This window comes from Notamacropus eugenii, chromosome 4, assembly GCF_028372415.1.
Source record: "Notamacropus eugenii isolate mMacEug1 chromosome 4, mMacEug1.pri_v2, whole genome shotgun sequence".
Classification (NCBI taxonomy): Eukaryota; Metazoa; Chordata; class Mammalia; order Diprotodontia; family Macropodidae; genus Notamacropus; species Notamacropus eugenii.
The window spans coordinates 425,383,786-425,410,300 of record NC_092875.1 but is presented as its reverse complement, the minus strand read 5'-3'; the positions used below and the strand labels follow the sequence as shown (position 1 = coordinate 425,410,300).

At 36.6% G+C, this 26,515-nt stretch overlaps 1 protein-coding gene across 16 annotated transcripts in view; it reads left to right on the top strand.

Moving 5' to 3' along the window:
• Positions 1-26,515, top strand: part of SPEF2 (sperm flagellar 2) — a 289,696-nt gene that overhangs the window by 140,989 nt on the left and 122,192 nt on the right. For 13 of the 16 annotated variants that reach the window (XM_072605832.1, XM_072605837.1, XM_072605838.1 and 10 more), the window contains one exon: positions 10,170-10,241. The exons of the other annotated variants lie outside the window; for them this stretch is intronic. In XM_072605832.1, coding sequence (XP_072461933.1) covers positions 10,170-10,241 — 72 coding nt within the window. The remainder of the gene's footprint in view (positions 1-10,169; positions 10,242-26,515) is intronic. 16 annotated transcript variants of the gene reach the window in all.

Genomic DNA, 26,515 nt, shown 5'->3' with positions numbered 1-26,515 from the left:
TTCATGGGTGAAATCGTGGGTCTAAAACTTCCTCCTTTACCCCTAGCCTGGAAAAAAAATTAATATGCACATTTTTCCCAATATTTACTATTCTGATTCCTGGTATGTATAATGTGATCCTAATTTATTTTTTATCATGGCTATATTATATTTGCATGAACTTTCTATAATTTTTTAAATTACTATTTTTATCCTGCTTTGATTTTATCCATTATATGTTTCCCTTGGAAAAAAGTTAGACATCTTCCTCTCTATTTTGAAAACGGATCATTTGGCATAGGAGTTCTTTAAATGTTTTATAGTATCCTCTTACGAATGCACGTGGCTCTTGTGCTAAATTTGTTGTTGTTGTTAATACGCTTTTATTTATTTTATTAAATATTTGTGAATTACATGTAAAAAATTTAACTTTTATTTTATAAAAATTTGAATTCCAAATTTTCTTCCTCTTTCCTGCACTCCACACTTCTTGAGAAGGAAAGCAGTTTGATCTTGGTTATACATATGAAGTCATGCGAAACATATTTCCATATTAGCCACATTGCAAGAGAAAGTACAGACAAAAAACCCCAGCTTTTTCTTGCTTTAATAAAGCAATGAAGTAGAAAAGTATGTTTGAATCTGCAGAATACAAATTTCAAGAAGTGACAGTTTGAAATTGAGGGAGGAGGCAAAGACATTATAAAAAGCAGGCAGAAAAATTCCAATAACCTAATCTTTTGGGAATATTTAATGAAAATTCAAGCATTATTTCACAACTTAACAAAGGCATCTATATATTATGTTGTTGTTCAGTGGTTTCAGTCATGTCTAGCTCTTCATGTACCTATTTTGGGTTTTCCTGGGAATATCCTGGAGTACTTTGCCACTTCATTCTCCAGTCCATTTTACCGATGAAGAAACTGAGGCAAACAGGGTTAATTGATTTGCCAATGGTCTCACAGCTAGTGTCTGAGGCCGGATTTGAACTCGGGAAGGAGTCTTCCTGACTCCAGGGCTGGCACTCTATCCACCTTGCCACATAGCAGCCCCCAATATGTTATAACCCGGTACAATAATTGATGTCTATCTCTCATAGTTGTCAAGGAAAAAATCAGTTATATTGGGTGAATTCTAATGTTTAAGAATATAGGAAGTGATATAATAGAAAAATTTCTACCAAAATGGTTTTAATGTTTTTATTTTTGATGCCTAAATATTTCAATCAATTTACAAGTCCACTTTTATTCATCCGTTGACAAATCACTTAATTTGAATAGATTCCTAAAGTGTTTAAAGAGAGGCAGCATGGCAGAGTTAACCAAGGGCTGTACTAAGAGCCAGAAACACCTGGGTTCAGCTCCCACCTGTGACATGTACTAGATGTGTGACTATGGGCCAGTTACTTAACCTCTCTGAACCTCTGACAACATTTCAAGACTTATTGACTGAGTTAGGATCTGTGTTGGGAGAGAGGATCTTCATATCTGTGAAACATTTTGGGGAGAAAATGGCATAATTTAGAAGAACTGCGATGGGCAGATGCAAAGATAATTAACATATTAATGCCCATATGGGCAGCCATGTGGCCCAGTGGATGGAATGCTGATCCTGGAGTCAGGAAGACTCACTGAGTTCCATTTTGGTCTCAGATACTTAAGAGCTGTGTGACCCTAAACAAGTCACTTAATGCTGTTTGCCCCAGTTTCCTCATCTGTTAAATGAACTGGAGAAGGAAATGGCAAACCACTCCAGTATGTTTGCCAAAAAAAACCTCCAAATGGATCACAAAGAGTAAGACATAACTGAACACCAGCTAAATAACAACCTACCTATATGGAATTTATAGTCTTATATAGGATATTTTCTCATGATGCCAGGTAGATGAGGCATAGATAATAGAGATAAAGTGTAGGTCAGGGAAGGATACAGTTACTTCTGAAGTCACAATTGCTTCTATTAGGAAAGATTCATTTTTTTTCAGGGTATAAATATCTTTTAGTACCAAGAGAGAACAATATTCTGAAGGCTATTTTCCAGTGGTATATGCAGTACTGATACTAATAATTCTGAATCAGGAGTATTGTTTCGAGTCAGAGCGTTCCACAAAAGTCAAATATATTTCACATTCTTCCCATGGGTTTGCCATTTACCATGCAGAGACAAGCAAAACTCTCTCCAGGTCAAGTCCTTAGAAAGTCTAGTATAAAAGAGTTGGCCTCTGAATGTCCAGGTCCTAGTTGCAGAAAGTAAAGATCCCATAATGGGATATTCAGCTACCTGTAAAAATGCAGCCACCTGGTAATCCCTTTATGAATTCCAAACTAGTGCCTTAAGTGAATTAGAAAGGAAGCAACAGCATTAGCTAAAAAACTATTGTCTGCATCTAGGATGACCCTCAAATTTAAAGACAGTGGAAGAGTTCCAGAGGGGGCCAGTATAAATCACTCCAGACAGCAGTCAGTCTTAAGGAAGAGCCCAACTCCCAATGAGTTGTATAGAGGGAAGAAATAGGAGAAGGAGAGGCTATGAGAAGCCCTTTGGAACTGCTCAAAAGATTAGTGGGACTTTTTGTGTCATCTCTTTCTTTAGCTCTGTATGTCTGAGAGCAAGGTCCTTCCACAGTGTTGCTCCTGCTTGGAGCCACTTGGATACACATCCTGTGGATCTTTTCCACTATCTTTTAAGGGTTGCTTAGGCTGCAGACAGTCAGTGCTTAGCCAATGGCATTTGCCCCCTTTCTGATTCACTAAAGGGACTTGACTGGATTCTATAGAGGGGTCACCAAGGAAAGTTTCATTTTTACAATTAGTTTAACACTTTGTTATGAGGTCACTTAACTTTCTATGGCAGCATCCTAGGTTTTCAGAGACCAATTCCTTCACACTTGGAACTTCTTGGAATACTGAACTTAATTCAGAAATCCTTTCTTCTCTGACTTCCTTATGTTAGGACCAGCCATTCATTGATTGCACTTAACCATCTTGGACCATCTCCAATTATCCTGATGAATATCAGGCTACTGGACCCAGATGTCTCAGGAGGAGAAAGTGAGGTTGATGACCTTTCACAGCCCTCCTTCACTCAAAACAAAGTGAAGTACAAGTCATGTCATCATTTCTCTGATATCATGGTCCTTTTCAAAAATGAAGGATGAGCACAGACAGCCTCATTGACTTAAATGAATAGGTTATTCCACTTGACAGGTTGAAGGCATTTTTGACCTTATACTTTCCTCAATATAAAGAACAACATTTTGACATTTTTTCTTTTTCAAATTTGTTAAGGCTGTTCAAAGATAATTCTGGATTTTTTAAATGATGACTTCTAAGTTCCATATTCTACATAGCTATTTTTCATTTTTGTGATTTATATATGTGGTAAAATCTTTTTTCCATAATAGTTATGCAATTTCAAATAAAATACTTTAATATTATAATACTGAAATACTATTTTTTTCTTAGATTGTATAATACAAGTTTTACCAATATACTTCGAAAGATTAATGAAAAATACCTAGATCTGTACTAGTCCAAAAGAAGTGTACTCTTGAATGACATCCATAGAAAACTTCAAATAAGCAGTGATCCTTTGGGGGAAATTACTCTCCAAATCTGTCTCAGAATCAGCAGCAATAAAATATACAAGCATTTGAAGTTCAGACATTAACTAATCAAAATCACCTTGATTCTTTTCTTTCAGCTCCACAAAATATAGTTATTCATTCCATTATGTCTAACTCTTTGAGATACCATGCATGAACCATAGCATGCTGGGCCCTTCTATCCTCTGATCTCTCCCAACATCTGTCTAAGCTTATGCTTATTGCTTCCATGGCATTGTTTTTCCATCTCAATCAGTTGTTCCATGTTCAGTTCTAACTGTTGCTTCTTGGCAATGTACTTGGTCCTCAGGAAACAAGTAAGGCAATCTGGTACTCCATCTCTTTGAGGACTTGCCAGATTTTGTTATGATACACACAGTTAAAAGCTTTAGTGTAGTCACTGAAGCAGAAATAGAAGCTTTTTTTGAATTCCCTTGCTTTCTCTGTAATCCAGCAAATGTTGGCAATTTGGTCTCTGGTTCCTCAACCTCTTCAAAAACCAGCCTGCTCTTCTGGTAATTCTCAGTTTACATATTGCTGAAGACTAGTTTGCAGAATCTTAAGGATAACCTTGCTGGCATGTGAAATGAGCACAATTGTTCAGTAATTTGAACATTTTTGGTCACTGCCCTTCTTTAGATTTGGGACATACACTGATGTTTTCCAATCCAGTGGCCATTTGAGTTTTCCAAATTTGCTAGCATATTGAGTACAATGCTTTAGCAGTTTCATCTTTTAGGAATTTAAGTAGTTCAGCTGGAATCCAGTCACCTCCATTAGCCTTGTTGTTAGCAATGCTTCCTAAGGCCCGCTTGACCTCATTCTCTAGGATGTATGACCCTAGATCAGTAACCACACCATTGTGGTTATCAATATTAAGATCTTTCTTGCCACCTTTTCTTAGTCTCTTTAACTTTTGTTAAGTCCCTACCATTGTGTCTTTTATAATGCTCATTTTTGCATGAAATATTCTCAATATCTCTAATTTTCTTGAAGAGATCTCTTGTCTTTTCCATTCTGTTGTTTTCTTCTATTTCTTTGCATTGCTCATTTAAGAAAACCTTATTTTTCCTTGCTATTCTCTGGAATTCTGCATTTAGTTGGGTATATTTTTTCCTTTCTCTTTTCCCTTTCACTTTCCTTCTTGCATTTATAAAGTCCTGAACATAAAAATACATAGTTTTACAAAAGAAATAAATCATATTGAAATACATATTCAGATACTTTAATGGAAGTTCAGAAATGTTGGTTCTTGTCCCATCTTTACCATACCACTAGCCACTTTTTCCCAACAACTTTACTGAGTATTTCCATTCTCTTGTGCTTTGTTACCTTGGATTTGTCAGTAGTAGAAAGGAATCTGTTTACAAGGAGCTGGGGGGGAGGATCATCCTCGTAATTTAAAATTGTGCCATAGTTTCCACATATATTATATTGTATTATAATTATACTGCATTTATTTCTCAGCTATTTGTAAAGCCTCATCAGACAGCCACTGTGCTTTCTTGCTCTTCTTTTTCTTTGTATTTTTTTTGTTTCTGCCTCCTTTACAATATTGTCAACCTCTGTCCATGGTTCTTCAGGCTCTCTATCCACCCAGTCTAATCTTGAATCTATTCATCATTTCCCCTTCATATTCATAAAGGATGTGTTATACCTGTATGGTCTGATGGCTTTCCCTATTTTCTTCAATTTAAGTCTGAATTTTGTAAAGGGAGGCTCATGATTTAGCCACAGTCGGCTTTAGGTCTTCTTTTAACTGACTATATAAAGCTTCTCCACCTTTGGCTGCAAAGTATAATCAATCTGATTTTGATATTGACCATCTCGTGATGTCCATGTATAGAGTCACCTTTTGGATTGCTGAAAAAGAATGTCTGTTATGACCAGTGATCTTGACAAAACTCAGTTAGTCTCTGTCCTGCTTCATTTTGTATTTCAAGACCAAACTTGCCTATTGTTCTAATTATATTTTGATTTTCTACTTTAGCATTCCAATCCCCCTAAGCTGAGTGCGACATCTTTTTTTTGGTGTTATTTTCAAAAGATGTTATAGGTCTTCAGAGAACTGAGCAATTTTGGCCTCTCCAGCATTCATTGGTTGGAGCATAGACTTGTATAACTGTGATGTTGAGTGGTTTTCTTGAATTTGAATAGAAATCATACTGTCCTTTTTTGAGATCGTACCCCAGTAATGCTTTTCTCACCCTTTTATTGACCACAAGGGCTATTCCATTTCTTCTAAGAGATTCTTACCCACAGGAGTATATATAATGATCACTTGAGTTAAATTCACCCATTCTTATCAATTTTAAGCTTATTAACACCCAAGGTGTTAATGCTCAATCTTTCCATCTCCTGTGTGACCACGTTCAGCTTGCCTTGATTCATAGACCTTGCATTGCCAGGTTCCTATGCAACATTGATCTTGATGGCACTGGACTTTCTTTTTGTCACTAGACGCATTTGCAGCCGAACTTTCTTTTGCCTTTGTCCCAGCTGCTTCATTCTTCATAGAGCTACTTGTTGTTGTGAACCCTAAAACCTGAAGCCTTCAGAGAGGCTCATCTTTTGGTGTGATATCTTCTATCATTTTATTACCATTAATGAGATTTTCTTGGCAAAGATACTGGAATAGTTTGCCAATTCCTTCTCCAGTGGATCACCTTTTGTCAGAACTCCCTACCATGACCTGTCTATCTTGGGTAATACCATATGGCATAGTTCATAGTTTCATTATGCCACAACAAGGCAGCAACTCAGGAGGGGCCATAAAATGTAGTAACATTATTTTTGGAGGTGTGCCTTTGTCTGTACATTAAAGCAGTAAATAATTGTACTTTTCCCAAATTTTCTTCCCCATCTGGACTACTGCTGAATGTAAGCCAAGATTGATTTCTTACCTGAAGTCCATGGCCTTCACAAGCAGTAGCTGATAGATGAATGAGCAATTTTCAGAGCTATTTCAGAAAGTTCTTGCTTAGTTAATACCAGAAAAACTCCTCAGATTCTCTCAGATTTTGTCCAGGCTCCTAAATAGGACAGAGAGTTAATATTTGCATGCCTGTGCAATGCCGCTATGTGATGGATATGGGTTTTCCTATCCCACTTCTCTTACATTATGGGAATCCTAGAGGACTTTCCTTCAGACACACTGGAAAACAAGGATCAGTCAACAAGCACTGTGGACCAGACTCTGTGCCAAGCATTGTGGATACATTGTTGTTATTGTTGAGTCATTTCAGTCATGTCCAACCTTTAATTATCCAATTTGGGCTTTCTTGGCAAAGATACTAGACTGGCTTGTCATATCCTTTCCAAGATCATTTGACTAATGAGAAACTGAGGCACTGCTAGTAAATGTCAGAAGCCAGATTTGAACTCAGGAAGATGAACCTTCCTGACTTCAGGACCAGCATTTCTGTGCACTGTGGTGCCACCTAGCTTCGCCTGTGGATTAAATAAAGGTAAAAATATGATACATGGCCTCACGTAGAGATTAATGTTAAGATTTTTGTTTCTAGGTCACTGACTCAAAGAAGAAATGGAAATATAGAGATATTGCTATATCAATATATCTAGATATACAAATATGGATAGATGAAAACATCTATAGTATTCACTAAAGTCCAAATTAAAATAAATCAGGCTATTTTCAGCTCAGAAGAAGTTTTAGTACTAAAATGTTGCTTAAAAAAAAAGAAATTTCCTAAATAGGATGTTTGCGGTGCAGCCTCTCCCAAATGTAGACTCTAGCCCTTATAAGTTTCCTCTGAAATCTTAGCCATGATGACCTGGTATTCACGGAAATGATGCCAGGTGACCACAGTGACGTGGTTTTTTTGAAGTGCTAAACCATTGAAATGCATGCTATTTAAAGCAGTTGGAGTGTGTCACAAAACTTTCCTTTAGTTTTTGGTTCCAACTTGAATGCTTGTGCACTACATAGGATAGAAATTCCTGAACATGTGACAAGATGATATCCATGATCCTATGATTCCTGTGCACATATCCTGGAATCATATGAATACATGTATATTCACATGTATGTATTGTACACATGTGCCCATATTCTTTTACTACCATATTCATTTGATGACTTTAGGCACTGCACAATTATTGGTAAAATAAAGAATGATTTCCCCATAGTAAAGGATGTTTGTGTTGAAATAAAAAGTCAGTTATCAACAAAATTAGCTTTTATTGCTTAAATGTTAAAACTCATACACATGACCCCACCATCTTCTCTCTTCCCAACTTTCATCCCCAATACCTCAGCAGGAATTAAGAAACACTGTAGAGATAGAGATTAAGAGAACAATCAGAAGTTTTCAAAGGCTGCCTAGAATTGGGAGGTAAGCAATGTGTTTAGAGTAGCCATGAATAAGCAGGAGGCTACTTTTGTCAGACTTAGGGTTCAAGCTGCAGCCACCATGCCACCCCCAAAAGTTTTGCTCACCGACAGCAATATCCACACATTTCTCTAAGCCAACCAGAAACTAACCAGTACTTCTTATTCTTTCAAATGCAATTCAGCTTTAAAGTTTTAAAAGTTTGTTTATAGCCTCTAAAAATGTACTCTTGAATTCTCTATATTGCAGGAACAATAAATCTGTTTTTGCTACAAAGAGTGAGTGTACCTGTCTCTTTCTCCCTGAATACGTACAGGGATAGAGCTAGATCCTTTTAAAAAAAGTATAGAAGTGTTCATGTCCAAAGGTATCATTGTTCCTTGGGGCAATATTTCATTTGATCAAAGGAAAAATAATGTATATTAACATTAGAGATGTTTTCTTAACAGTACAACTAAACAAAGTATCCTAACAATAAATACAGGGCAGCTTTTCTGAAATGAGCTCTTGATGGGGATTTCTAGCCTTTGTTGACCCACTGGATGGCTTTCATGTAAATAATGAAAAATCTTCCTAAAGAAGTAGCTGCTGTAACTTAAAACCAAAGGTCACCTCTGACTACCAAACATGCTCCCTTCTGACATCCAGACTCAACTTGTTAGGGCAGAAAGAAATAAAAGGAATAAAAGATGAGATAAAAAAGCAAAATTTATTAATCACTAAAATAAAAAAAGAAACTAACCACTGTAGAGACAGAGGAGAAAGTGGGGGAGTGGTTGGAGAAGGAAAGAAAACTGCTGAGCACACAAAGGAAGTGATCCCCAGTAGGAAGCAGATTTATGCTGCCCTTCCCAGCTCCTTTAGCCTTAACTTCCTGAATGTCTTTGGTTTTGTGCTCCTCCTCCTCCTACTGCCTCATTTGGGTCTTCATGTAACTCTGAAAGGGTCTTGTGTCGAAATTCAAAGCAATTGATCTAAAACTGACTGCTATAAAAGCAATTCACTTAAAAACTGATCTAGACTACATGATTATTTTAGGATATAATGATAGAGATAGATGATAGATAGGTAGATAGATAGATAGATAGATAGATAGATAGATAGATAGATAGATAGATAGATAGATAGATAGATAGATGGATAGACAGATAGATAGACAGATAGATGGATAGATATGTAGATATATAGATACACAGATACAGATAGATACATAGAGATTGATGTTGAGATACATTTATAGATATCAAGAGATAGAGATGATAGAGATAAAGATATGTATGTGCATGTATATATGATGAGCCACTGATTAAAAAGTTAATTAATATTTTAAATTAATTAAAACTGGGTAGGGGGCATATGAAAAAACAATTTTATGCCACAAAATACTTTCCAGAAATAAGCAATAATTCTTTGGATAGACTGATCTAAATCCTTATTTAGTGGCCCTATGTCTTTGTAATCTGGTCCTTTAGAATTTCGTAGCAGTATTCAATATCAGTCAATTGTTTTGTTTTCTAATTAAAGTACATATTATAGTGCAGGAATTATTGGGGAGTTGGTCAAATTCTTAATTAGTAAAAATGGAGGATTCTGTAAAAATGGAAACTAAATATCTAGTAGTCCCTAAGAGTAATAGATAATAAATTTCAATTTATCCTTTATTTTTATTGCTTGTTAGTTTTTCCTACTGAACTACATCCACAAATTTGATGTCATTACAAGGTTATTTAGATAATCAAAACAAAATGGCAAATTAGGTGCCATTTGACAAATGGCAGACCTGTATGTTTCCTTCTACATAGAGGGTTGCATTTGCTCAAATGACTCGGTTACTATTCATGCTACAGATCCAACTCTCATGATAGCTTAGGGATCTTTCAACTGGAAGTGGATTCAGAGGAAGCTAGAAATTGGTCCGAAAGAATTAATATTGCTTCAGCTAGTGTAATCACACCCATCAGAGGTCTGGATTTACAATCAGACACACCAAAATTTCAGTGTTCACCCTCAGATTTTTTTACATAGCAAACTTTTCTGTGGCAGCATATTGTGTGAACTAAAATTCAACCCATAGTCCTTTTCTTCTGACTTTCATTGCCCTCTGTAATGTTTTTGTACCAATACCACCACATAACAGGCTCACTATGATAGGTGACATTTAAATGTTTGATAATTTCGTAGGATTTGTTTTTAAAAGACTTATCAGTATTATCTATGTGTTAAATTTTATCTAGAAGATGGTAGAACACAGTCTCCTCCTAAAGAAGGAAAAGAAAAGAAAGGTGAAACTTCTCCCAAAGACAAAGGTAGAGCAGTTTAACTTAGTAAAATTGGTTCTGCATTTTATAACTATGTTAATGAATAGACTAAGGTAGAATACTACTTCTACTACTAATAAAATACTAATAGAATAGTATTAGTGTACTTTGTGTATATTTCCTGTGAAGTTACTAATAATAGGAAGATTTAAGAAAAAGTTTTACCCTACATCAGGATTTACTTTCCCTAATCCACCTCTCAGATGTACATTAACATTTTTTTCTGTTAACAACAATCATTTATTTTCTCTTCCACTTTTGTCCCATTAAGAAGGGGAAAAGCTCTTGCAACAGATATGTATAGTTAAAAGAAATATAGTCTCAAAAGAACCAGGCTTATTTTGCAAAGCAAAATTTAAGATGCATAATATACTTGTATTGAATACACTTGTATTGAATGAAGTTACTGTCCCAACCACTTTGAAGTACGGTTATAGCTCTACAGAATAATTTTTAGTAGTGTTTTCTGAAATGCTAACACGTATTTGATTCCCCTTTTACTAAAAATGCTGTGTTATAAAAATAAACCTAATCTGGAAATGTCCTTGCCTTTTTTGTATTGTGGACCCATTGGGCAGTTTGGTGGAGCTTATGGAAGCTTCTCAGAGTTGTGTTTCTAAAATCATAAAATATAAAGCTATAGTTAAAAAAAGAAATGATATTGAAATAGCTATTAAAAATTTAAAATAGAATATAGATTAACAACTTTTTGTTCCAATCCCATCTTTGCCATACCATTAGCCAATTTTTCCCAATAACCTGTTTATTGAATAAGTATTTCTATTCTCATCTGTTTTGTTATCTTGGATTTATCAGAACTGGAAAGGGGTCCATATATAAAGGGGATTGGGGAGAAGAGCATCTTCATAACTTACAATTGTGTCTAATCTGTGGCTACAGAGTACTGAGAGTGATTTCCATAAATCCTACAAGGCAATTGGCAATAAAATCAATGTCAGGACTGAGATTTGAACCTAGGTTTCTGGACTCCAGGAGTCTATAGGAGACTACATCAGGTTGCACGATGTATTCTGAAGATTACATCATGCACCCTATTTCTCTGTAGTTATAGAGAAACCTCATTTGAAATTTGTAATAATTTAAATAGGATCTGGGCTACTGTTTATCTTTTTGGCATTGTCTCTGGAGAGACAAATGATATAAAGCAAAACTGAAAATAAGTTTTTACTGAAAAGTAGGGAAAAAATTGGTTTCTTAAAATATATACTTAGAATGTCCAGTTTCACTCCCAGACAAACTGGTGATGAGGTGCAATTCCTTCTTTATAGTAAAGAAGTGAGGAACTAAAGATGTAGATATGAAAAACAAGTCAGCAAAGGCATATATGTATATATCTGTATCTACATATACATACATGCATTCATATTACAAAGATGTATATGTAAATATGTGTACATACATATACACATGCATCTCTCTGTTGATTTGTTTTGTCTTTTCCTGTGTGTGGACTGCCACACATTTCATTTCAGTGCTTTTAAGTCCTGATGAGGAACCCCCATAGTGATTTGAGTCTTGATATTCAACAGCTGTGTCATTTACAAAGAGAGACATTCAGATAACCTCCTTTACCACCACAGAGAGTCCCTCCTCAATTTAGACTTCTGGGCATGTCTCTAATGAACACCATTAGTGTGCATATGTCTCACCATTTTAGCTCTCCCTTGGTATTGATAATCAGAGAACCGTTGAACAAAGTTATCTCTGCATTTTCAGCTATCCAAGATTCTTATATGACCCTAACATTGGTGTAAGACATAGCCTATTAAGGAAACACTTTTAAGACTGTTTTGCTTTATTAAGCTAAATATTGGTTTTTTAAATAGTTTTATTAATTCATCTTTCATCAGTACAGTAGGTAACATTTTTCAGACTAAAAATAAACGTGAGAATAAGCTGTTTGTATTAAATATTCTTCTATTATCACAAGTATATTATAACCTATTATCACAAAAAAGCATTAAAATATACTAAAACATAATGTTAATGTGTTATATTAATATATAATAATGTTTATATAAATTTTTATTTCATTAGCTATTTCCCAATTACATATAAAATATTTAACGTTTATTTTATAAAAATTTGAATTCTAAATTGTCTTTCTCCCTCCTGCCATTCCAGCCTCTTTGAGAAGGCAAGCAAATTGATATTGACTACACATGTCAAGTCATACAAAACATTTCCAAATTAGTCATCTTGCAAGAGAAAATATGGGAAAAAAAGAAAAGAAAAATTTTAAAAGTATGCTTTAATCTGCATTCAGAGTTCATTAGTTCTCTCTTTCAACATGAATCTTTTGGAATTTTCTTGGATCATTATCTTGATCAGAGTAGCTATCTTTCATAGTTGATCATCATTACAATATTCCTCTTAGTGTGTACAATGTTCTCTTGGTTGTGTTCACGTCTCTTAAAATTTTTTGAAATAAGTCCTCCCAGGTTTTTCTGAAATATTCATCATTTCTTATAGCACAATAATATTCTATAACAATCATAATATCATAACTTTTTCAACATTTTCCAAGTGATGGTCATCCCAATTTCTAGTTTTTGCTACCACAAAAAGAGCTACTATAAATATTTTGTACAAAAAGATCCTTTTTCCATTTCTTTAATCTCATAATGGTATTGTTGCATCAAAGGGTATGTACAGCTTTATTGCTCTTTGATTATAATTCCAAATTGTTTTCCAGAATGGTTAGACTAGTTCACAACTCTACCAATAGTGCGTTTGTTACCAATTTTTCTACATTCCCTTCATCGTATCTTACCTTCCTTTTCTGTCATGTTAGTCACTCTGATGTGTGATACGTTATTTAAATTGTTTTAATGTCCTTTTCTCTAATCAGTGGTAAGAGCATTTTTTTACATGACTATTGATAGCTTTGATTTCCTCTAAAAACTGCCCATTCTTATCCTTTGACCACTTATCAACTAGGGAATGGCTCTTATTTTTTTAATAAATTTGAGTAAATTCCTTACATATTTAATACGTGAGACCTTTATAAAGAAAAACTTGCTGTAAAGATTTTTTCCCAGTTTCCTGTTTTCCTTCTAATTTTGGCTACACAAGGTTTGTTTGTGCAAAAGCTTTTTAAATTCACATAATGAAAATTATCTATTTTACTTCCTGTGTTCTCCTCTACCTCTTTTTTGGTCATGAACTCTTCCCTTATCCTTAGATCTGACAGGTATATTGTTCCATGTTCCCTTTATTTATGATATCACCCTTTATGTACAAATAATTTGTTCATTTTGACCCCATGTTAGTATTCAGTTGAAGAGCTGGTCTATATCAAGTTTCTGCCAAACTGTTTTCTACTTTTCCCAGCAATTTTTGTCAAATGATGAGTTCTTGATCAAAAAACAAATCTTTGTGTTTTCCAAACACTAGATTACTATGGTCATTTACTACACTGTGTTGTGTGCCTAACCTGTTCCACTTATCTACCACTCTATTTCTTAGCCAGTACCAGATTGTTTTGATGATTACCACTTTAATATAGTTTATAGTCTGGTAATGCTAGGAGACCTTCCTTGACACTGTTTTTCATTGATTCTCTTGATGTTCTTAACCTTTTGTTTAACCTTTTGTTCTTCCAGATGAATTTTATTATTTTTTCTAGCTCTATAAAATAACTCTCTGGTAGTACGATTGGCATGATGCTGAATAAGTATGTTAGGTAGAATTGTTCTTTTCACTATATTGGCTTAGTCTACCCATGAGTAATTAGTATTTCTCCAGTTGTTTAGATCTGTCTTTGTGTGTGTACGTGTGTGTGTGTGTGTGAATTGTTTTATAATTATATATTTTCCTCCTATAATTCATTTAACTTTTCCTTTAAAATTTGTATGCTATTCCTTTTGGTGCACATGGGTTTGGTAATCATATTGCTTTATTTTCTATGATGCCTTTTAGCAAAATGTAGTTTCCCTGCTTATCCTTTCTAATTAGGTCTATTTTTGCTTTTGCTTTATCTGAGATCATGATTGCTACTCTTGCTTTTTTTTTTTTACTTCATCCCAAGAATAATATATTCTACTCCAGCCACTTATTTTAACACTCTTCATGGCTCTTTCAAGTGTGTTTCTTATAAACAACATTTTGTTATTTTCCAATCCTTTCTGATTTCTTCAATTATTTTTCTTCTTTTTTTTTTATTCTTTTGACTTCATTTTATTATTTCTTGATCTCATGGAATCATTAGCTTTCACTTCCTCTAATTTTTAAGGAATTGTTTTCTTCAGTGAGATTTTGTACTTCTTTTTCACTTTGGCCAATTCTTTTTTAAGGTGTTATTTTCTTCATTTTTTTTTCTTTTACCAAGGTGTTAATTATCTTTGTCATAATTTTCTTCTTTTGCTTTCATTTCTTTACCTTATTTTTCTTGCCAGTCTTGTTTGATTCTGAAAATTATTTTTAGTTCTTTTAGGAATTCTTGTTGGACTTGTGTGCAATTCACTTTTTTTTCCTTTGAAACTTTGCTTGTAGCTCTTTTAACTTCACTGTCTTTGCAGTTTGCGTCTTGATCTGTCACCACACTAGCTTTCTATGGTCAGGTTCTTTTGTTGTTGTTATTTACTCATATTTCCACCACCGTGTTTCTTGGTTTTGAACTTCGTCTTAAACTTGGTCTCTATTCCTTTCATCTAGTGGCAGAAGGAGCACTATCTAAAGCTTCAGATTTTTTTTGAAATAATGTTTTCAGAATTAGTTGGGGAGGAGGTTGAGTTCACAGTTATTTCAAAGTGGTATGATCTAAGGATAGAAGTGTTTACTACTCTCCTGGAGTGTGCTCTGGTCTATGAGCAGCTACAAGTATTCATTTCCACCATGGACCTATGACCAGGGTCTTCACTCCCCTGTGGCCACAAGCTCTGGTGTGATAGAATTCCTGTTTGTCCTGAGACTGCAACCCAGTACTGCTATCTGGACCTGAGTATGGGCAACTTAACAGAGACCTGCACCCTGTGCCAGCAAAATGACCCTTGTAATCTTCTTCTGACCAGTTGTCCAACTCCATTATCATCTGTGGGCTTGTATCACCAAGGCAGTATTCACAGCACTGAGGGCAATTATGAATATGCTGGCATAGTTCTGGATCACAAAGTGTAACAGACTCTCTATATAGAAGACAGAAGAAAAACATTTATTCGGATGCCAGAAAGTCAAATCCCAACACCAGAAAGCCAAATCCATCATAGTAACCAAGAAGTCAATATACATTATGATTGCAGGGGACAAAACCATTCCCAAGCCTTCTCAGCTCCCCTCCCTTGTGGCCTTCCCACAAACAAACACAAGAATAGGTGTACCTGCCTGTGTCCTCTCTTCTCTACTTCTCATTGCTCTCTCCATCTTCCTCTTACCACATGTGACTTAGGCTTCCATGTAATTTAAGCAGGTGACATGAGCCTATTAATGAATGGGTAAGATCTTCCCATTTAAATTACCATTACAGGGCTGAAAGCTCCAAAGCCTCTTCTAAAGCTGCTGATTCATTAGCTCTCAAGGCCTGCTGCTGGCACACTGTGTGCTGGACCGTGTTCCACTCTCATTCCTATGGGACAGATCTTGCCTGTTGACCTTCTAAGTTGTCTTTGGCTGGAAAATTATTTCACCCTGTTCTTTTGTGGAATCTGCTGCTCCAGAATTCATCTTGATGTATTATTTTTAAAGTGGTTTAGAGAGGAATTTGGAAGAGCTAACAGGAGTCTCTGTATTTTCTCTGCCTTCTTGGTGAAATCCTTAAGTACTATTTTTACTGTTGAACTGACTTTATGTAGGAGAAAATATAGCTACAATGACTCACAAGTTGAATCACAGAGAAACTTGAAATTTTTCTTTTAACTCAGTGTCTAGGTAATCTTGTCCTGAGCATTGCTGAGGCAACCTAAATTTCAAAAGATCCAGGTTAAAATCTAAGAAGAGGTAAGTGTTATAGTTATGATGTTGAAGATTCTTATAGGTAGAATTATCAAATGCCTGAGCATTTTCAGTCTTTTTTGGTGGCTATTGCATTTTAGACTTCATTTGGTTTTCCTTTTCATTGCTTCCTGATTTTGTAGAGAGAAAAGCTGTTGAAGCAAATTCTTGAAGCCCCCTTGTTTTTAGTTTTATGGTCTTCAGTACTGTCCTTCAGCCAGTTCCAGGACAGATGGAAAGGCAATGGCAGTAGAGCTGGGGAGACTCTAGGCGAGGTTAACCCATCCAGAGGATGCAGGTTGGCTACCCCCAGAGCTAAAGCTTCAGCTCACTTCCTCTTTGCCTAGAAAGTTTTTTCTTCACCCCTCATTTCTTCTTTCATTTTAATATCACTAACTAAATTTGAATGTCTCTTTTTTGTTGGTAGTTATTGCCTTATGAATTTATTTTAATCTTATAAAACCAATATTGTCGGTTTCATCTTGTTTATTCTTTTTTATCAGTATATAATTATAATTTTCCTCCGTACAAAATTATAAAAGAACCAGCCTTTTGTTTTTTAGTTGTTTTGTTCTTTAATGTTGTGACCTTTTATGTCTTTCATGTATTTAGAATTTGTTGTGTTATAAGATATATTATGATCATCTAAATCTATTTTTTACCACATGACTTTCCATTTTTTCCCAATAAGAAAAATTGAGAGTAGGAGTTGCATCATTCTTTTTATTTATATTCCCAGGGATTAGTGTAGTAGGTACTTTATAAATCGTTATTGATTTCAATCAATTAGGGAATCTCTTCCCCAGTACTTTATATTCTTGGGTTTATTTAACATTTGATTATTATGGTAATTTAATTCTATCTTAGAGTTCAGTTTTCAGTGAAATCTTTAATCATACTAAAGTAATCATTGTCATCTCTCTTAAAACTTTTTCATGTGAATTCACTTATGTCCAAAAGACGTTGAGTGGAATTTCTGATTTTATAGTTAGATGATTTTTCTTCCAAACTAATTTTAAACACATAAATAACTGCTTGAGTTGTGGTTTTCATAGAAGACATATTATTGAATCTTGAGGGGTTTTTTGTTTTTGTTTTGTTGGGGAGTGACTGGCACATAGTTAAGTATTTAATAAATGTCTTTTCATTCATTCATCTTTAAAATATTTTCTTTTATTAAGGATTAAATCTATTAACATTCTAAATTATACTTGTTAAATTTGTTTCCCCTTTTATAATACTCAGCTATGTTACTTGTTTTGCTAGTAAAAACTACAGTCTATCATATTTCCTTAAAGATTGTTCAAACCCAGTCTGATGTAGACATTTATAAGTATATGTATATGTATATATGTGTATATGTATATGTGTACTTGTGTATACATACATATATATAGATATAGATATATCTGATGGGGATGGAGATAGATAGACAGACAGACAGATAGGTAGGTAGGTAGGTAGATAGGTAGATAGATAGGTAGGTAGATAGTAATTTCCTCATGTCGGTAAAAAGAGTTCCACTCATTTTCTCAGATCAGACACAGATACTTGCCTCCTCCTTTTCCCCAAACAAGCTTCTTAGTCAACACAGTTCTTAAATTACTTGTTTCATCTCTTTAAGCTTTTTGACGTATTCACCTTCCCTTCCTTCTCCCTCTTTCCTAGATCTGATTGCCACTTTGGAATTATTTTTTTCTCCCCTCTGCTTTGAGATAATTGATTCATTATTTTGACATCCTTGATCAAAGAGTTCCTCTCCTCTATCCTTACCTCCTTCTTCACTTATTTATTTTCTTTTGTATCAGTCATATAAATATTATTTTTGATTATATCCTCTCCAAGCCCATTGGTAACCTTAAATTGTCATTCAAAATGACCTTGCTACTGAGCATTTTTTAATCAATTGAAAAACTTTTTATTCTGATCTTCCCCTATGACAGCGCCAATGGGAATGTATACCAGCACTTTTGTCTTTCTGATACCTCACCCCAGTCTGTCCTTTTACCCCTTGAAACCATTATGAAACACAGAACTCTCTGTTTTCTTGCTAGTCCTATGTAGCATTTACATTAAATTCCTTTTCCAATTCTGTCCCCTAGACACCTTGAGACAGTTTTAAATATTAACATCCCCATTGTTTGGGTTTTTGCCAGCCTTCTGTAGCACTTCTTTTGAATTCCCCTTTAGTGATTCAGAAATGTTATTATTACTCAAGCTAACCCAGGCTTTTTGTGAAAGTCACTACTGAGTCACATATGTTGATCTAATTTAGAAAATACTCATAGAATTTCTCTATTTCTTTATCTTCTGCCATAGATTTTGAAGCACAAGCTTCAGTTAGCTTCATGGTAGTCCTATTCCTTTTAATCATTTTGGGGCCTTCAAGGTGAGATGACAAAGTGGAACTAGACTTTTTTTTTTTTTAACTTCTGCATGCATGATAAAACCAATTCCACTGGATTGCTTTGTCAGCATCACTGAAGCTTCTCCCATTTAGCTCCAACTTCTCTGTCTTCTGATTTCATTTAGAGCAAGAATGTCAGAAAAAAATAAAATTTTACATTTTAGAAGGACCTGAGTAGCTATCTATATATATACACATATACATGTATATGTGTATGTATATGTATATATATATATAGCTATATCTATATATAATGCCATTTATACCTGAAAAGGAATGTCAGATATCAACTATATCACTTCTACCAACTATACCATCTCTCCCATAAGGTGGAACCTATTATTGCATTCTGAGGCAACATATTCCGCTTCATGAAAGGACCAAATGTTGGAAAGTTGGTCCTGATAGCAAACCCAAATTTGATTCATTGTTTCATCTACCCATCATATGTAATTCTGACCTCTAGGGCCAAGCCAATCAAGTCTAATATCTCTTCTCCTTGACAGCCCTCTTAATACTTCAGCACAGCTAACATGCACTGCTCCCCGAATGTCTTCTCTTAATAAGAGCTAACATGTATGTAGCACTTATAATGTACCAGGTTCAGCGCTAAGTGCTATCTAATCATTATCTCATTTCATCCTCACAACTACCCTGGGAGTTAGATGTTATTTATTATTCCCATATTATAGATGGGGATTTAGTGACTTGTTTCAGGTCACACAGCTAGCAGGTGTCGAAGGACAGATTTGAACCCAAGTCTTCTGACTCTAGGCTTGATGTTATGTCTACCATGCCACCTAGATGCTCTTCTTTCCTCTTGGCTTAACATTTCCAGTGTCTTCAATTTTCTTGTGTCATGGATTAAGGACCTTCTGTGTTCTGGTCGATAAGCTCTCCAGTTGATCATTGTCCCTCTTAAGCCTTGGTACTCCTAAATGAACGCAATACTTCACATGTGCTCTGACCATTTATTCATGGAAGCTATGTCTCTTTCAGTGTAGTCCAATATCACATGAGACTGATGAGCTAATATTGAGTCTGGAATCCACTAAAACCCCTAGGTTATTTTTTTGCTGTCTAACCATGCTGTCTAACCATGTCTCTTCCATCGTATTGCAAAGTTGTCTTCTTAAATATAAGTGTAAGATTTTATAGTTATCTGAATTGAATTTCATCTTATAAGATCCAGCATAATGCTGTAGCCAATTACAGTCATTTTGAGGATATCGATTCTAACATCTAACATGTTAACTCTCTCTTCCAGCTTTTAATTCTCTGAAAATTGAATAATCATTCCATCCAAAGTACAGGGCCAAGAATTCCCCACATATTTCCTTCTAGGATGACAATGAATCATCAATGGCTCCTCTAAGTCTGATCATTAGATAATTTTAAATCCATCATAAGAATAGTATAAGATACTTTATCAAGCATTGAGGTGAGTTACGGGAAAACTACTTAGCATTCCTCTGATAGTGTAGTTTACTAACCTTGACCAAAAAATAAAAGGAAAAATGTTAGTTTAGTGTGATTATGGAATCATGTTGGATCTTTGTAATTATCACTTCCTTTTTTAGATTTTCACTGATTTTCATGTCTGACTCTTTGTGATTCCACGGACTATAGCTATCCACAGAGTTTCCTTGGGAAAGATACTGGAATGGTTTTTCATTTCCTTCTCCAGTGGATTCGGTAGGTCCTTCTTTCAAGCAGGCAGAAGTTAAATGACTTGCCCAGGGTCACACAGTTAGGAAATGTCTGAGGCTGAATTTGAATTCAAGTCTTCCTGATTCCAGACCCAGTGCTCTATCCACTGAGCCACTAGCTTTCCCTAGATGTTCACCAGTCATCCTTTAAATAATCTTCCTAAATTTCCCTGGGAATCAAAGTCGACCTCGGATTGCATTCTCCTCCCCATGCCCTCCCCTCCATCCTTCCCCCCACCCTGCTTGTGCCCCTGTCCCCCACTCTCCTGTATTATGAGATAGGTTTTCCTACCAAAATGAGTGTGCATTTTATTCTTTCCTTTGGTGGAATGTGATGAGAGTAGACCTCATGTTTTTCTCTTGCCTCCTCTCTTTATCCCTCCACTAATAAGTCTTTTGCTTGCCTCTTTTATAAGAGATAATTTGCCCCATTCAACTTCTCCCCTTCTCCTCCCAATATTTCTCTCTCACTGCTTGATTTCATTTTTTTTTAAGATATGATCCCATCCTCTTCAATTCACTCTGTGCACTCTGTCTCTATGTATGTGTGCGTGTGTGCATGTGTGTGTGTGTGTACTCCCACCCAGTACCCAGATACTGAAATGTTTCAAGAGTTACAAATATTGTCTTTCCATGTAGGAATGTAAACAGTTCAACTTTAGTAAGTCCCTTATGACTTCTCTTTGCTGTTCACCTTTTCATGGTTCTCTTCATTCTTGTGTTAGAAAGTCAAATTTTCTTTTCAGCTCTGGTCTTTTCATCAAGAAAATTTGAAAATCCTCTATTTCATTGAAAGACCATTTTTTCTCCTGAAGTATTATACTCAGTTTTGCTGGGTAGGTGATTCTTGGTTTTAGTCCTAGTTCCTTTGACTTCTGGAATATCCTATTCCATTCCCTTCGATCCCTTAATGTAGAGGGTGCTAGATCTTGTGTTATCCTGATTGTATTTCCACAATACTTGAATTGTTTCTTTCTAGCTGCTTGCAATATTTTCTCTTTCGCCTGGGAATTCTGGAATTTGGCCACAATGCTCCTAGGAGTTTCTCTTTTTGGATCTCTTTCATGCGGTGTTCTGTGGATTCCTTGAATATTTATTTTGCCTTCTGGTTCTAGAATCTCAGGGCAGTTTTCCTTGATAATTTCATGGAAGATGATGTCTAGGCTCTTCTTCTGATCATGGTTTTCAGGTAGTCCCAGAATTTTTACATTGTCTCTTCTGATTCTATTTTCCAGGTCAGTTGTTTTTCCAGTAAGATATTTCACATTATCTTCCATTTTTCGAATTTTCATGCTATGTTCTCTGATATCTGTCTTTCTCATAAAGTCCTTAGCGTCCATCTGTGCCATTCCAGTTTTGAAAGATCTATTTTCTTCAGTGAGCTTTTGAATCTCCTTTTCCATTTGGCTAATTCTGCTTTTGAAAGCATTCTTCTCCTCATTGGCTTTTTGAACCTCTTTTGCCAATTGAGTTAGGCTAGTTTTCAAGGTGTTAATTTCTTCAACATTTTTTTGGTTCTCCTTTAGCAGGGAGCTGATCTGCTTTTCATGCTTCTCTTTCATCCCTCTCATTTCTCTTCCCAGTTTTTCCTCCACCTCTCTAACTTGATTTTCAAAATTCTTTTTGAGCTCTTCCATGGCCTGAGCCCACTGGGTGGGCTGGGGCACAGAATCCTTGATTTTTGTGTCTTTGCCTGATGGTAAGCATTGTTCTTCCTCATCAGAAAGGAAGGGAGGAAGTGTCTTTTCTCCGAGAAAGTACCCTTCAATAGTTTTATTTCTTTTCCCTTTTCTGGGCATTCTCCCCAGCCAGTGGCTTGACCTCTGAATATTCTCCTCACACCCGCCTCACCTCCTGATCCTCCCAGCCAGCGTTTGGGGACTGAGATTCAAATGCTGCTTCCAGCCTTAGGGCTTTTGGTGGGGGCAGGGCTGCTATTCAGTGTGAGAATTAAGTTCAGGTGGTCAGGTTGGGGCAGGGCCGTTTCTCAGGCTCTGTTCCCTCAGGGGGTTTATGCACAGACCTTCCACAATGGATCCAGGCTCCCGCCTGCTTGGGGAGCCCCTGTCTGCAGCTGCCTCTCAGCTTCTATCTCCCGGGGGGGGGGCCCGAGCCATGGGGGCACCCCACTCCCCTCTCAACACGCCAAAGAGACTCTCTCACCGACCCTCGTCACCTGTCGGGGGTGGGGCTTGTGCAGCTGCTGGAGATCCCGTCTCTGAAGCCTGCTCGGATCTGTACCTCTCGGAGCCGCGGCCGCCGCAGGTCTGGTCTGGGCTCCGCGTCTGCAGCGCAACGGACCTTTTGCGGGAGGTTTGCAGGTCCCTCTGTGGGTGGAGGGACCCGCGTGGCTGTCCCCGAAGCCCGCTCGGATCTTTGCCTCACGGTGTCGCGGCCGCTGCAGGGCTGCACTCAGCTCCCAGTCCCGGCACCCAGTCCACCGCGAGAGGTTTGCAGGTCTCTCCGGAACAGAAAGCTCCCTCGCTCCAATATTCCGTGGCCTCTGGGTGCAGAATTCACAGTGAGTTGGTCCCCTCTAGCCGTTCTGTCAGTTGTGGGTTCAGAGCTATGTGTATGTGCGTCTTTCTACTCCGCCATCTTGGCTCCGCCCTCTGGGAATCAAAGTCAAGCTTACTAGACAATCATTTGCAAACTTGATTCTCTACCCATTTTTTTAAAAAACTAGTACAAGTTTTGCCCTTCCATTATACAATGATGCCTCTCTCATTCTTCAAGATCTTTCAGATATCTCTAACCATGGCTCAGTAAAAACATCTTCCAGTTTTTTCAATACCCAAAGATGGAATTTCCCCAGGCCAAGGGACTGATTCATGAAGGGAAGATAATGTCTTCATGCTATCCTCTTCCTCTTCTTGGGTATCAACTCCAATGATAAAATTGCTTCTGATTCTTCATCTGCTAGTCTTCTTATATCTCCAACACTGAACCCAGTGCTTGGCACGTAGTAAATGTTTATTAAATGTTTATTATTTTTTTAATAAATGTTTATTAATTGATTGAATGATTGAAATCTAAATCCCATTCTTAATCTACTGCTAACTTTCCAAATCAGTTGTTCTTAGCATTCCTTGTTTTCAGTGGGCAGAAGTAAGGAAAACACAATTCTATGCCCTTAGGTCTTCAGCTTCTTGCCCATAACTTCTTCAGCAATGCTTTCTGTTTTCTCTGGTAGTGTTCTTTATACCCATATGAATCTCCAGAAGTGGATCCTATATTTTCATAAGACTTGAGAGGTTCTCCATGTCTTGGATACATAACAAGAAACATACAAGGCTTCTCTTTTCTTATTAGGTCAACACATCAATAGAACTCTCTATTAGTACACTGATGCAAGGAGTCAACAACTACCATTACTCTTCTGTTCATTCTCTGATCCTTACTAAATAACCTCATACCTGATAGCTTCTGTGGCTCTAACTTATCATTCCTGATTCCTGGGAGAATAAAAAGCTGCTTCTTGCTCAGAAAAGGAGGCATCTCCCTACTTTCAGGAAGATTCTCAAATTTGATCAGTTTTATGAGATTCAAGAAGACAGCTTTGCTTTTAATTCTCCTCATACTCTGTGTATCACTCTTCTACTTTCCAAATTCCTGGGAAGCTGATTCCCTTCTTCCTCTTCAGAACTTGTGTTTTCTTCCTATACTGAGACCCAGCGTCTGCTTTTTGTTTTAAATGGAACACTTGATTGTCTTGTATTATCTAAATAGGGAGAAACATTGTTTGAGTCCCCTCCTCTCTTCTAGGAGAAAAACCAGCCTATACTTGGAACACAAAAAGCATTGACTTGGCTATGACAAAATACAAACTTCACATCAGTTAATGCAAGTTTCTTCTCCCTCCTCTAATGAAGTACCTAATGGAGATACTAAGTTTTGGCTATGGCCCATGAGAGAATTTGTTTTGCTTAACTAAGCATGTTTGTTACAAGTTGTTTTTGTTTGTCTTATTCCTCTAGTGGGAGGTGGAGATAGATGGAAAGGAAAGAAAATGTGTATGTTAACTGAAAAAGTGCATCTCTATGTGAGTATGTGTGTGTGCATACATAGACATATAAATACATATATGCATTTTACATAGATGGATGGATGGATAGATAGATAGACAGATGGTTGATAGATAATTTTTAAAAGAAGACCTTTACAAACTTTTATTCCTTTTTTTTTGAGACTGGGTCTCCCTTTCTCACATAGGCTGGAAGTTAAGGAGTGACTTACAGGCTTAACCCATTACTGCTTGACATAGAAACTTTATTTAACCTGCTCCTTTCCCTAACTTGGGCCAGTTTGCCTCTCCCTATGTGACTTGGTATTGCTTTGCTCCCAGACACTAATCATACTTGTGCCAGATTCATTGTGGACACCCAAGATGGCTTTAGTCCTGCTGTAGTCCAAAACAGTGAAACTTAAGTGATCTACCAAGTTTTGGTTCCCCTAGTACCAGGGTTCACATGTGTTGCCACCACTATGCCCAGTCTATCACCTCTTAACAGCTTGAAAATCATACCCAATTTCCGTTCCTTTGTCTCAGTGAGGTATTTATATCCACTTCTTGCTTCTTCCCTTTTAGCACTGAACCCTTTTTGTTTCACTAGTTTTCTCTATTCATCTTTTCTTACCTTATCCGTGATCTTATCTTCCTTCACCTTAATTTCTTCTCTTTGGGTCCTTATTGTTTAGCAATGCCCCTTCTTCTTCATCCTTCCCTCACAAAAACCAGAAGTAAAATCTGTACCTGGAGATTGTTCCTCTTCACAAGTTTCCCAATATCTTCCCCCAAGTTGCTCCTACTCAAATTCATTCTCTGGCATTTTTTTCAAGTCCACATCCCTGCAAATTACCTTAGTAATTCCCTTCACCTTCTTATTCAGCACAAAGCTTTCCCTTTTCACTTATTCTTTCTCTTAGATCCTGCCCTCACAGATAGGAGATGTTTACAAAACTCAACATAGATATGTTGCCATTCCTCTATAGGTGTGTTAATTGGTTGTTGAGCAATGATTTCAATTTTCAAGTACCACAGTACCATTGTTTGTAAATCACTTAAAATCTTTTTGATGTTTGCCATACTTTGTCATTCTGTTAACATTTTGTGGACGTTGAAGGGGGCCACATGGGACCATGTATCACTAAGCACCCTAGCATAGACAGGTGAGGTCTGCTATCACAGGTTCTTAGATCTATATTCATAAAAAGAAAGCAAATTTCAAGGGGTTAATAATCACTTTAATCAAACACATGTATCATTTCTTTTTACCAAGCACATATATCATTCAGCTACTTCAGGGGAGTCAAATAAATTAAAAATCAACATACATGGCTCCTTCTGCCTGAATTCAACAGACAGTTCCAGCTGTCTGACCATGGTTACCAGAGAGGGAAGCACAACATCTGGGTTCTCAAAGCCAGGGTGCTCCTTTAGCGGCTTCCCAGAGTCCTCATCTGGCCAAACAAACACTTCCAGTCATTAAGCCTCAAAGTAAAACCCGCACCTCAGAGTCTTTATACACTTTTTAAAGCCAGAGGGCATCACATTCCTTGAGAACCAGTATCTCATTAACAAAAGACATAGACCTTCTTACAAATCTTCCCAGGCCCAACAATGGGTGGGAAAGATCTTCCTCAGTCACATTCAGATAGAGGCAATGTACTTCTTGATTGTACTAAAACAAAAACAGCCAAAGATCCTATTTTACTTGCCATTCCCTACTCATGGCCATTTTGAAATTTTATGTGTGTCTGGAGTCACCATGTCTAACTAGTTTTTCCCCTATTGGCCATCGTGTTGCTGATGATGATACTTGGTACCTGAGTGAACGGGTCATCAGACATTGCACATGACCAGGACCATGTTCAAAGCCTTTTTACAACTCCCCAGAGTTCTATAGAATGCCGCAATGACACAGCCTTCAAGACTCCAGAATCCTTTCTGTGCCACAGTGAGGCAGAAGAATATGACTTTGTGGAGGAGCATTTTATTTAAAGTGCTGACACTCCCATCTGATACAAGTCGCTCTCATTTAGAAGTGATACTTGCATAAGCACATGTTCATTACCTTTGACATGCGGTCTAGCTGTTGTTCTCCACATCCCTCCCCCCATGCTGTATTGCTTTAGCTGGAGGCTTACTCGTATACTCACATACTATGTACTCATATAGAATATTATTTCATCAGGCC